The 13258-nt window shown below is 47.2% G+C and overlaps 1 protein-coding gene across 1 annotated transcript in view; it reads left to right on the top strand.

The window, feature by feature from the left end:
• Positions 1 to 13258, top strand: part of LOC144166811 (phosphatidylinositol phosphatase PTPRQ-like) — a 45575-nt gene that overhangs the window by 19739 nt on the left and 12578 nt on the right. Inside the window, exon 5 of the mRNA XM_077696303.1 lies at positions 3891 to 3976. Coding sequence (XP_077552429.1) covers positions 3891 to 3976 — 86 coding nt within the window. The remainder of the gene's footprint in view (positions 1 to 3890; positions 3977 to 13258) is intronic.

Here is a 13258-nt window from a genome sequence, read left to right as displayed (position 1 = left end):
AGAAGAGAGCGATCAATAATTGGACGCTAAAACCCAGTATATCGGTCGAATGGAAGTTATTTTGAATAAAAAACATCATGGTGGCCGTCATATTTCGATCAAATTTAAAATTTTGCAGCGTCACAACATCCCCGTGCTCTGCAGTATGTCGGCGCCACTGCAACCGAGGCAGCGCACAGTCGTAAAGCAGCAGGACAGCCGCGACTGGCGCCAGCGTGCGCCTCTCTCTCTCTCTGCCTCTCTTTTCAGGTCCTCAGCCTTCTTGGTTGCACACAACTCCGTGTGAGCAGTTTGCATGGAGGGCACTTCAGGCGTCGAATTTTGCGACTAGTCTGTACGATCAGGGCATACGCTCGAACTGCCGACGGGAGTGGAGATTACGAACAAGATCAAGAAGGAAGACGTGCGGCGGACTAATGGAAAGGCTGTTACAGCGCTTTCCGCTTAATTGAAAGCTGGGTTAATGCACGTTTCTGCGGTCCCCGTGGACTTTGATACGGCAGTCGACTGTATGAAGTCGGGAAAATCGGCTTCAGGCGAGGTTTCCCTTGTCCTTCTCCGGTAACAGAAACTCGCGGTCTTTGGCTGCGCTGCAATCCGGGCAGTTTCGGACTGTTTCGGACTGCAGAAAACGAAAGAAAAGAAATGTGGTAGAGAAACGCTTGTTACGGGAGTATTTGGGGCTGTTATGGCGAACGTTTGTCAGGTGAAGACTGAATCTGGGAGTGCATCTGTGAAGGTTAGAAAAACACATCCAGATATTGGCCGCTTTTTGTAGTCCAATATATCGCTGAGGCAGACAAAACATGAACTCGAAACTACAGACCAGCTCAGAAGAGGTGCAATGAGAAATCAGCGGTAGCTAAAGACGGCGAAAGGGAGGAGAGGTGGAACTTGGGTGTGATTACATCGCGACCACCAGCTGACAAGACAACCCTTCGAAGATCCGGCAGAACTGCAGTGTTCATTATTGCGAATTCGGAGCAGGCAAATCTTTTTTAACAAATGCTGGATTCTCCTCCCGGCGCCACGTCGTAAGCATAGGATGGTCACGTCCGGTTTTGCGTATCTTTTTAAATCAGGCTTAGCATCACGCTACTACGCCGCAGGCACAGCAGACGATAAGGCAGCGTGGAAAGGCCTGTCAGTGCCATCACGCTAAGAAGCATATTCATGCGCGATAATAGGGAACCTTTAATCGGTCAGCTGCCTCAACTGGCAGTATAAGAACGCATTTAACTACCTCAAATGTGTGACTGCTTGCGCTAAGTGCACGGATGCTCTAAAAACTGAAACAGTTTAGGCATTGTGAGCAATCTGGCATTTGTTTTGTTTTGATTTGGAGAGCCATTGCCCATTCATGTATTAATAAGTAAACGTGCCCCATGAAAGTGCCCCTAAAATTGATTGATTGATTGATTAATTGATTGATCGATTGCTTGCTTGCTTGATTGATTGATTGATTGACATATTGATTGATTGATTGATTGATTGATTGATTGATTGATTGACATATTGATTGATTGATTGATTGTGAGGTTTAAGGCCCCGGCGCTGCACTTAGGCTACGAGGCGCGCCGTAGTGGAGGGTTCCTCCGGATTAATTTGCACTACCTGCAGGGTGTCTTTAACGTGTCTCGCACCGACGGGCGTGTTTGCTTTTCGCCTCCATCAGAAAATGGGACGTCGCGGCCGGCAATCGAACCCCGTCCTTGGGCTCAGCGGCACAACCCTGTAAAATTTTTAAAATGTCTCCAAAACACGGCACCTGCGGGAATAAAATGACCACTCTGAAAGCGAAAAGGTGTTATGCACAAGTTGGAGGCGTTTTTGCAGTCATTTTTTGTACCGGTTGCTTGTAACGCATTGTCAAGCGATTAACTCAAAATCATGTGCTGCAACGCTTTCCATGTTAGAGGCAAATCATCATCCTTAATGCCTATCCACTCGAATTTATCCGAAAATACTGGGTTAGTTTTTAAATAATTCAGCTTCCTTTATCACTGGCACGATCGTAAAAGGTACAATAAGAGAACTATTGACTCCACACACATATGGCAATTACTTTTAAAAATCACGTATAAAAATACGTATAAGAACTTAAAAGTAAAAGGAGACTTAACTATGGCCAAACAACTTCTCAATGGCAGTAAAGCATAGGACCAGAAAAGTCGTCAACCATCAGTGAAACGTATAGGATGACGGTGCTGCAGTCAGGGGTTTTTGCGAACAATATTTTGTGAATATTTATATAGCATAAGTTTATTCTCGCAATTTGTGATTTAAAACTAGGCTGACAAAACTTCCCCCTAAATCTTTAGACTAGTCCTTAAACCAGTCTTGTGGCGACTTATTTCTACTCCATAATTGGATATTCACGCAAGAAAAACAAGAAATTATCAAAGAAAATATAACGCCCCCTGTCCTTTGCAATTGAGAAGAGAATAGACGACTGAAGTAATGTCCCAGTAGGTGTGTCAGCATTAACCCTGTTTGAGAAATGATGCACTCCCCAGCAATGATCACAGAACTGTAACTCGAAAGAGTTTGAAGTGAGCCGTAGAATATGCGAGAATTCGAAGGAACGTCGGGTGCTGAGTAAGCTACGTGCACGGGGGCCTCGGAAGGCTGTTGCAAAAACAGGTGTTCTCTTTAAATAAACATGTCTCTATGCGTAGTTTATAATATTGTCCGTCAAACTAGTAGATGAGGACGGCAAGACCATTCCTATGTAACCAACCTATAACGACAAAAACTTTCTGCTGCTCCACCCCCATTATCCGCCATTATCGCCATCCATTTTTAGCTCACAACACTGAGCACCATCCCCGCGTAAGCGGAGATCAGCGCCTCTCCGCGTTGCTGGGCCTCTTCCATGAACTTGAGTGTCATCTCCGTATAAGACACGCTCCAAACGGCAGCGCTCTTCAGAAGTGGTGGTTATCAGTTCAGATCACGTCCTTCGTCGATTCGCTCGCTGTTGGATATTTTACGTCTTTTAATAATGACGTAGGGTTTAATGTAGGGTTTCGGTAGATAAGTCGCAGGTTTTTTTTAAAGTGTGATAAACCGGATTTGGGGGGCCTGAAGTTTCTCCAGTGTGCATGAGGAAGTAATTCACGCCAAAGGACGAAGAAAAGACAGCCGACACAGGGTAGCGAACACGCCGTGCAGCAACAGGAAAGTGTCCAAAGAAGTTTTGCATTTCTTGAGATGCATCACTTCTACAAAAATCTCTTTCTCTAAAAAAATAAATCCGAAATTCTCCAAAGACGTCACCAGCACGGTTTTTCTCTGGATCGGTTTTATATTTAGACAAAACGTCGAATTACTACGCATCGGTTTTCGAAAAATGAACAGCCCTGAAAGGAAAACTCGTAGGTGCAACAATTTAGATGCAAAAAGTAGCCTTGTTTGGCATGAACGTTGCACGTCGGAGTAAATAAACGGTTTGAAAATAAAAAAAATTCCGCCTCATGGTCCCTCGCTGTATTGTGACTGTCCCATCCGTCTGCGCTGCCTCCTCAGAAATGTTAAGACAGATAAGTTGCTACATTAATGTAAGAACGCATCGCAAATTCCACGTTAAAACGATGGACATAAGTTCATGATTCCGACGTCTAATTAACAATTATACTACATTATTGGACTAATTTATCTGTCTTAATATATGCTGTGCTCCGTCACAAAGATCGTCCATGGAAAACGCGCTGACAACCACACGACGAATCGTACTTTTAATAGAAATTACGTGCCACTACCAATGGACAGCGTAACAAAGCAAGAGACTTGTGTGGGCTCTGACCAGTGTAGTTTTAGCTGCGTCTACGGCACCAATTAGTCTTTGTACCGCCCCTTTCTGACACTTCCTCATGCTTTCTGACCCGCAGCCCCTGTGGGTCTGGCAATCACCGTGCTGAGCTTGAACACGGCTCTGCTCACCTGGCAGCAGCATGAATTACCCAAAGAATTTTTGGTAAGTTCGAGGCCTTTTAAAGAAGATAGTCCTTCTTGGGCTACACAAACGCGAAACTCTTGGTCTGTCTGTCTGTCTGTCTGTCTGTCTGTCTGTCTGTCTGTTTGAAAACATATTGGTTTTTCAATGCAGATGAAGGAACACTATCTTCACGAATCACATAGGGACCGGGCGGCCGTTGTATAGCACCACCGTCGCTTCAGCGAACAGCGCCGCCAGTGGCAAACCACTCGTCAGTGGAATGCCGGTGGCGGTCAGCGCGCCGTACTTATGCATGGCTTGCCGTCGTTCGTCGATGAGGCTTGCAACACCTAAATACCCGTAAGGACTTTTTCAGATCGTCGAATCTTGAGAGTGGGTAAACCCTTTATGACGAACGCTACGTGTGCGGTTTACGCGCATATTTAGCAAGTGGAAACCGTCAAGCTACGCCAAGCTACGATGTCGAGCTAGAAGTGCAAGTTCATTCCTTCGTGTAAGCGTTGTAATACACAAACCAAAATTTTCATGCCATATGGTAATCTGCGGTCAGTTTGGCGCATCGGGGAACATCTTGCAGCTAAATGGTCCGGCAAAGCTGGCATGAGCGGCCGATTGAAGCATGCTGCGACGCTGGCACTCGCTGTTGAAGAAATGGCGTCATGCATGAGAAAAAGACGAAGTTGGTGAAGGGGACGGAGCGCTTTTAAGGTCAACCCCAAGGAAAAAATGCTGGGATCAAGGAGCGATGCTACGTAACCTCATTATTTATGGTAGAAGCGAGGACAGTTTGCGAGAAATACGTTTACAAGGGTCACCGGGATGCCTTCACATAATAAATACCGTCGAACAAGCAAAGCCTTCTTGCTTCCTGCGGAAAAGCAATGCTTTACGCCTGTAATAGGAGAGATAGATCAAACTTTACTGAAAGCGGCCCATGTTCGGGCTGCCGAAAATGGGGTTCTGGTGGGCCTAGAATGCGTTTCGGCGGGTATTCCGCAGTGTCAGGGCCATGCACGTGGGCAATGTGCGGAAGGAGGCGAGGCCATAGGATGGGGTGAAGATCAGGCGGAGGACCGGCCCAGCTTTCCCATGAGTATGGAATGTGGGATGGTAAAATGTGTGGATGAAGAAAGTGAGGTGATCGCCTGGCACAAGGACAAGTCCAGTAAGTGTGCTTAACGCCGGGATAGGCCCCGCACACCTGACAATGGGGCGTGCCATCTCTGGTCGTTATATAGTGAAGAACTAGGTCACAAGAAGGGGGAGAGAGTCTGAGCCTGGCGGATGTAAGTGCCTTCGCGGCGTGTGGGGTCAGAAGTGAGAGGAGGAAGCTTGCGGCGAGAACTGCGAAGATCCTTCAGCTGTTGCCTCCGAGCCTTGCGATGGGCGGCGCGTTCTTCCTTAGGACTGCAGTCCAGGGTTGAGGGTCGCTCGGGTTTCGATTCGCACGAGCAAGGGCATGAGCATTTTCATTCCCTACAATTCCCTGGTGTCCAGGGACCCATTCTAGAAACACGAGCAGGTGACTGTGGGCTGCCATGTAGCATGTCAGCTCGCGGTAAACGTGTGCAGCTAAGGAGTTAGTTGCGAATTCTCTGAAGGCACATTGACTATCCGTGCGGATGGTAATTTGGTCAGTTGAACGGGTTTGCAGCATCATCTAATCAGCAATGGCTTGAATTTCAGCCGCTGTAGAAGAAGGTACATTTCAGTGTTGACGGATGATGTCTTCACGTGGACCTACCGTGACAGTTGTGGCTATGTTGTCGGTAAACGTGGCGTCTGTGTAATATGTGTCATGTGATGGGCTGGAAAGATGGAGGGCTCTACTTCGGCGCCTGCCGGGATCTGAAGACGGGTCCATGTGACGCGGGATGGGCTTGACCATTATTCTAGGAAATGTGTCCCATGGTGGAGGTTCTTTTGTAGAGGAGATGATAAGACTTGGTTGCTGGCTAGTCGGTTCATGGCCTTCGAAAAAACTGTTCGCGCATGACCGAACGAGCAGATGGACAGGAGGGCGCCAAAGAGCTTCTTTTAGTTTCACATCTGACTGATGCAGTGGCGTCTTACCACATGTTTCTACCTCGTAGGCTTAAAAAAGCAAAAACTGCGCACCGTTCGCGACATTGAAACCGCTGTCACAAGTTGTAGGTTTCAGCGAAACGCACGGAATTTAAAACAAAGCGGCAGAAAATTCGAAAATTGTCTATTCATGCGTAAAAATTCTTACACCGCTTGCCCGCTTGACCGACTTTGCATTTTCTTAGTGGCAATAAATTCGTCAACCCAAACATCACGTCTTAATTTTTTATATGTTGAGTAATGACTGTTGTTTCATTCTCATGCCTTTTGTGCTTTTTATTTTCAGGAAAATGCATGAAGGCGCACTACTAGGCATTACTTTTCGAAGCCGGTGCTCCATTTTGAAGGTGTTTTTTTGTGTATTTATCAGGGTGTCGAACCGGAACCGAACCGAACCGAAAACCGGAACTGAACCGGTATTTTTGCCGGAACTGAACCCGAACCCGAACCGTTATTTTTTGATCACGCTGAACCCGAACCGGAACTGAACCGAAAAAAGAAATAACGGTTACCGGTTCATGCCGAAACGGTTCGACCCTCTGTTGTTGACATTGCACAGTCAATGCAATTCAGGCTTTTTTTTTCTTTCACGTACCATCAACTTCGTACCTGCTCGCTCACTTCCCCCTCCAGACAATTGAACACTATCACGCTCTATGTAACAACAAGGGAAATGAATGAGCACCAATGTAGCAATGGTCTGTTGCTGCTGGAAGCGCGAGCGTAGTGGAAGCTGACCAAAGGAAATGTCATTCTCCGCAGCTTGCAGGGGATATAAAACGATTTTGCCCTTCCCTAGCTGCAACTTTAATGGCTGCAGGAGTGCTCCAGTGTGCAGCAGCGAAAGCCCGATGTGTGCAAACCTTTTCCATTTCATAATTTCTTTAAAAGGTCCGACACCTGCAAATTGTAATATTTGACAAATTTGACCGCAGGAGCTGCTCAGTGGCTAAACCGCTTGATGCTGACCAAAAGTGGCTTCGATGTCCCTTACCCACGACCATTTTTGAGGACAGTACCGTGGACAAGCTCCGTTTTTTACAAGTACAAATAACAACAGATATGTCAGGGAAAACTGTTAAGGTGCGCACTTAATCTCTTGGCAAGAAACTGCAGTCCTCGACCTTGTCTTGGAAGCAGCAACAGTAATAAAGCAGATGACACGTGCAGAAAGGACGGCCGGTACCTCACACTGTCCCATTCGCCGAGCGATCATCTTTTCTGCTTGTTCTGCAGTTTTTTCTCTTTCAGATCTGTTTTTTTTTTCGAAGGTGCACTTGTACTGACTGCCCAACTCGCTACATTACTTCTACTGCTACTCGATCCGGATGGGAGTACTGATTTGATTTGATTGTGGGGTTTAACGCGCCGACCCAGCACAGGCGATGAGGCGCGCCGTAGTGGAGGGCTTCGAATTAATTTTGACCACCTGGGGATCTTTAACATGCGCCGAAATTTTGTACACACGGGCGTTTTTGCTTTTCGCCTCCATCAGAAAAGCGGCCGCTTCGGCCGGGAATCGAACCCGCGACCTCGCGCGCAGCAGTGCCTTAGCCACTGAGCCACCGAGGCAGGTCAGAGGGGAGTACTGCTGTGGACGAATTAAAGAGCGCCTACCCAAAAAAGTTCTTCTCATGCTCCGCGCGTAAAATTTCCCTTTCATTTTGTAACAGCATAATCTGTTATAAGATTACGCAATGTAGCACACGGAATGATGGCCGGGGGTCAGGCGGTACGATGACATACTGATTGTAATGCACACATCCAGTATAGCTTTCGCAAAAGGAATTGCAGTGGTCAGAGCAATAATGCAGTGACTGAGCGTTAACTAAAGCTTACTTTTAACAAAAGTGTGGCTAACACATTCGATAGGGTGACAGCTAAGAAATTATTCAGGGTGACCAAATGATCTAATTCATTGGTAGTATTTATGTGCCTGTAGTAGGGTTTTTCTGTTTTGTTACAAATATAAAAAAAATGTGCGCCATTGGTATTAAGCGCTGATATTTCAACACGCCAGTACGCAGACCTAAATTTAAGGCTTCAAGGTAAGCGTGATAGGCGATTCCATAGCGACGATTGCGATTTCACCAAAAAATGAAAGGGCAGAATATATATCCCACCGTCATATCTCTTGGCGGTGGCTTTATGAATAGTCGCTAGGACAACATAAAGTCTGGACGAGAAAGTAGGTAGTAAATCGTCACCACTCCATCTGTTTTTCTAATATCTCGTGATTTTTTAAAGTTTGCTTTGCAATTGCGCCACTGCCCTTGGGGAACAGCAGCATTTTGAATTTTTGTTTGTGTTTTGACTTTACTGTCGCTTTAAACTACTAAATGTTTTTTTTTTTCTAATTTCAGTGACAATTCAAATCATCGAACCGGTTCGCGAACCGGTTCAAGCTCATTATCCAAATCGGGTGACTTCTGTTTCGTTTGGTCATTTTTTTTTGTAAACTTCCACAGCGATTCTCCGACCACGCAGTAATCGAACTTACGTAATCGAACATTACGTAAGTGCATCTGTCTTCCTACAAACCGTATCCTTATATCCCGCCATTCAAGCTGGTGAGGAAACGGTTCAAATTCCACCGTTGGACATGAATGCTAATACCGATATTCCTATTCAGGGCGGGTGGAGCCAGCCATACAATGCCGCTGCCCACGACAACGAGGTACGCGTGTACCTAACCTTAGATTCGCCAAACAAATTTTCATAGTTGTTAGTGCAGCCAACAACATAACACATTTTTACAGACGTCGTTTCGCCAGACATATCCGCTCACAACAGCACATAAGCATTAAAAGTTCCGGGGCAAACACGGCGAAAACAAACGGAATGCTGGGCACTCCAATGCGCTGGCCCATTCCACTAACAAGAGGAGTGCCGAGGGGCGGCGCCATCCGTCCAGACACCCGCATGGGGAGAACAATGTTCGCTTTACGACAACTAAGCACTCTGCGCTTCCTGAAAAAAGTATAACTACGTACACTGTTTGACTACACAGCAAAAAAGAGAGGAAGAAGAGAAGAGAAGGAAAAATTAAATAAGAAGTGCGTAAACTAACTCTAGCCTCGCTTGCTCCCGCACACCACTGGGGCAACTTTACGACCACCAGCCGTGGACGTTCACAATGGCACAAAACATGGCGTATACACCAGTGATCGTTACAGTATTCACAAGCTCAACATTCTAGGGTGACAAAAAAATCGCTAAACATAGAGAGGGCAGGACATTTATGCAGTTACACCTTTCACACCAATGAATTTAGGAAATCAATTGCAAACAGACCCGCCCCTCTACGACTTAAACTCACATCTCACATAAACAGCGCGCCGTGGGAACCGCAACTCTCCCAGCCAAAACAACTGGGCTGACAGGTCGTACCTAAGGTCTTGCCTGAAGCGGAATAAAAGTGGCCACAGAAGACACAGGCGCCTATGTTGCCGCCGCGCCCTATAGTTGTATCGCCACAACACGTAGTCTCAAACAACGAGACACGGCCTCGCCATGGCATCTCGGGGGCACTTTCCCCTGGCATGGTCCTGGGTCAATCTTACTCTCACCACACAAACTCACCAAGTATGACTTGTGCGTGTTGAATATGTCTTTGCGTCAACCTGCGCGCGTAGCCGATCCACATTGCCACGCGTGGCTGCGCTGCCTACACCCTTGTTTTACGGTGTTAAGCAACCTTACACCCTTTTTTAGGGTGTTCACAAGAACACCTTTTTTTCATCCTTACACCCTTTTTTACCGGCAACACCTTTTAAAGGTGTGCACCATGGGACAAGATTTTTAGACCTTTTTCGGCCAAACGGTTGTAAAACAGTTCATTGTGTGCACTGCCACCTCTGTAACAACTGCACCCAAAAAAAACCGGAATTCGGCTCAGGTTCGGCTTCTGCGTTGAGCTGCTCCTCTTTAATTGTGCATCAGACAAATTTTGTAAGCGAAGCGGCTATGGCTAGGATACGGGATTTCATGGCGTCTGCGCGCGCATTGAAAAACGTAGTGTGGGAAAACCGGCTTACACACTAAACTTTTTTACACCCTTTTGGGCCGAAAAGGGTGTAAAAATCTTGTCCCATGGCCAACACCCTTAAAAGGTGTTTTGGCAAAAAAAGGGTGTATGGATGAAAAAAGGGTGTTGAGGATGCTCAACACCCTAAAAAAAGGGTATTGAGTCTCACACCCTTGTTTTGAGGTGATGGCATGCGCAGAGGCAATGTCAAACGGCGGAGCGCGCGGCATTCAACACAAACAGCCAATACGTACAAGTTACAGTTGGAACAAGGGATGCAAGCGGTACAGGGAGTGCATACTTACTTAGCAATACATGTGCTGTTCTTGCTTTTATACCCAGCAGAGGAAAGCCCTCAGATGGAGTCGGTGGGCTTGTCGCAAAAAACTGATATTTTAGCGCTAATTTTGGAAGTATGAATTTTACTACGAGAATATACAAATCGACACGTGGATTTGCAAAACCTTTTTAATTACGCAGTAGTTTTTTTGATCCGTAACTTAAAGAATTTTATTAAATACCATACAAATCTTCCCTGCCACCTCAACACCCTTCAAAAAGGGTGTTCATTATTTCAACACCCTTTTTCCCAGAAGGGTGTAAAGCTACAAATTAGGGTGTTCGAAACTAAGAAACAGGGCGTAAAGAAAAAAAGGGTGTAAGAAAAGACCGGCAGCGAAGAAAAAAGGTGGAGGGACCTCCAATTTTGGAGGCATTTTGTACCTGTTTACACGGGTGGACTGAACATTCTCTACAAGCGGGCGGGGGGTGGGGGGGTTGTGCCTCACGATGTTAACAGCAATATGAATTGGCATAATTTATTACAAGTGAAGCTCTTTAAGCTTCAGGAGGTAGTTTCGGCAGCATTAGCAAAAAATACAAAGAAAAAACTGGGGCGCCTGTAAAGGGTGTACCACCGCAGATAGGGTATTATGACAGTGAAGTCGGCTTTCGAGCTTGTTAGAGTGTGAGCACAAGGGGCGTATGCGTATCCGCACCTCTTACTGTACCATTTCAAAGGTACTAGTCTTTTTGGATTCTAAAAGGTAAAAAAAATTCCGGCAGCTTGCAATAGTGGTGCAAGGCTGGAGAAACAGCAACGCTGAGGGCCGACCTACCTTGTTTTCCTCTTGGATCTCCTGGAAATGGGGAGGGGGGGGGGAAGGCGGGCACACTGGAACAGCCTTGTAAAATCCGGTTAAATTTGGCCTCATCCCTGTGCGGTCATACATTGTAAACCTTAGCAAACATAACAAAACCTAGCAACACCGGAAGAAACTACGTCGACCCCCAGCTCCGCTGTTCTTTTTTTGCAACTGAACACCTATTTCACACCGTTTCAACAACCTACAGAAAGCGAAGCGTGTTGCAGTTCGTAAACATCCTTTTCGCCACACGACTACAGTCTTCTTAATTTTGAAGGTTCAAATTGGTGTTTCACGTGCCAAAGCTAAACTTGGGGCATGAGGTGCACCCAATAAGGAAACGAGCGATCATTGCATAAGAGCAATTATTTTTTTTGCGTTTGGAAATTTCTTGCGAGTAGAGGAGTCTATGAGGGGATGTCTTCTTCTTTACAGTGCTATTATGCATCCGAACATGGCCTTATTCAATCAACAGCTGAACACCTTCTCCACACCCTTTCAACACCCTAAGAAAAACCAAGGGTGTTGAAGTTGATCAACACCCTTATTTTCAAACAAAAAGGGCGTAGAGCTAGAGAAAGGGTGTTGAGACCCAAGAAAAAGGGTGTAAAGGCCTCCCAACACCCTTTTTCCACCTATGCTACGCCCTTTTTGGCTAAAAGGGTGTAAAAAAGTTTAGTGTGTACGAAGACAAAGCTTGTCGCCAAAGCCAGCGCATACCGCTCGGGTCGACGCTGTGTTGCGCGTCGACCCGAGTTGCGCGTAATACCTAATAAGGGGGCCGAGCGCACTGCTATAAAAAACGAACGCACCGGTGTATGTGGCATTTCAACGCGGTCGCCGACAAAATTGCATGCCGTTTCAAGCATTATTTCGACCTGGCGCTTGCACGTCTCATCACTCGTATTTGGAGGCAGAGGGGGTTAGCTACCATTAATAGGCACCCATTTTTCGAGATCAGTACAGCGCGTGCCACGAAGGCTTTTGGGACCAGAATGCAGAGTCAAGGAGGTTTATTCCGCACGCAGTGGGGTCTCTTCTGCTGATCCCAGGGGCGCGCGAGCCTTCCGGCGGGCGAGCACGCTCGTTGTCCGACGTCACGCAGCTGCCGCTGACACTCTGGCTTGCCGCCGCAGGTCTCGCCATGCAGGGCCGCGACAAGTGAAAATAAAAGTGCCTGCACGTGTGTTTTTAAATGCAGAGCATTTCAGTAACTCACGATGTCACCCGCGTTGACGTCCGTAGTCGTAGTCCGCACCCCTCCCCCTACACTATATAAAAAAATACTATCCGGCGCCTGGTTTCGATCCCTCGACCCTGCGGGCGGAACGCAATGTACATGGTGCTCTACCCACTGCGCCACAAAGCCGACACAGAATGGGAGGCTACGAACGCGCCTTATATCCTTGACTCATTCAAACTACGTCAAGAAGCTGCTGATACATTAAATACAAAGCATTTGTTAGTCGCACGATGTCCGGCGTCGGCGTCGGCGCCATCCACACGCTCACTGCGCATGCGCGTCGAGTCGAGGCGATAGCGAACACTCTCTCGCGAGGGGCATTGGATTGGATTCGATTGGATTGGCTTGGCTTGGCTTGGCTTGTATTGGATTGGATTTGGATTGGATTAAAGTGGATTGTGTTGGATTGTGTTGCGTCATAGCCGCGGCACGTTGCGTCATAGCCGCGGCAGACGCGCTGGGGCCGGCGCATGTGCAGTACTCTCTCTTCCGCGGTTTCCTCTCCTTCGGGCGCGCTGCGCATATAACCGGTGTGCCGTTCTCCGGCGAAGCAACATCCGCGCTTGGCTCAAACACCTAGAGTCCACGCCGCTTTACAAGTACGCCAACGTCGTCATCGACTGGGACCGGCTTACGCAGTCCCCTCAACGTATATAAGCGGCGGAGCGCGTTCGGAATACAGTCAAGGGCGTCTTTGCTTGGCTTTCGCTTGACGTGACGCTTTGCTTGACTCCAGTAGATGCGACGCATTTACTCGAGTTCCCCCCGTGGGAAGATGCGGGCGGCTTTTTTAAGAGGTG

The sequence above is a fragment of the Haemaphysalis longicornis genome, unplaced genomic scaffold (assembly GCF_048455015.1).
Source record: "Haemaphysalis longicornis isolate Haplotype H1 unplaced genomic scaffold, Haemaphysalis longicornis Haplotype H1 scaffold_1, whole genome shotgun sequence".
NCBI lineage: Eukaryota > Metazoa > Arthropoda > Arachnida > Ixodida > Ixodidae > Haemaphysalis > Haemaphysalis longicornis.
This window is presented reverse-complemented; position numbering and strand designations above follow the sequence as displayed.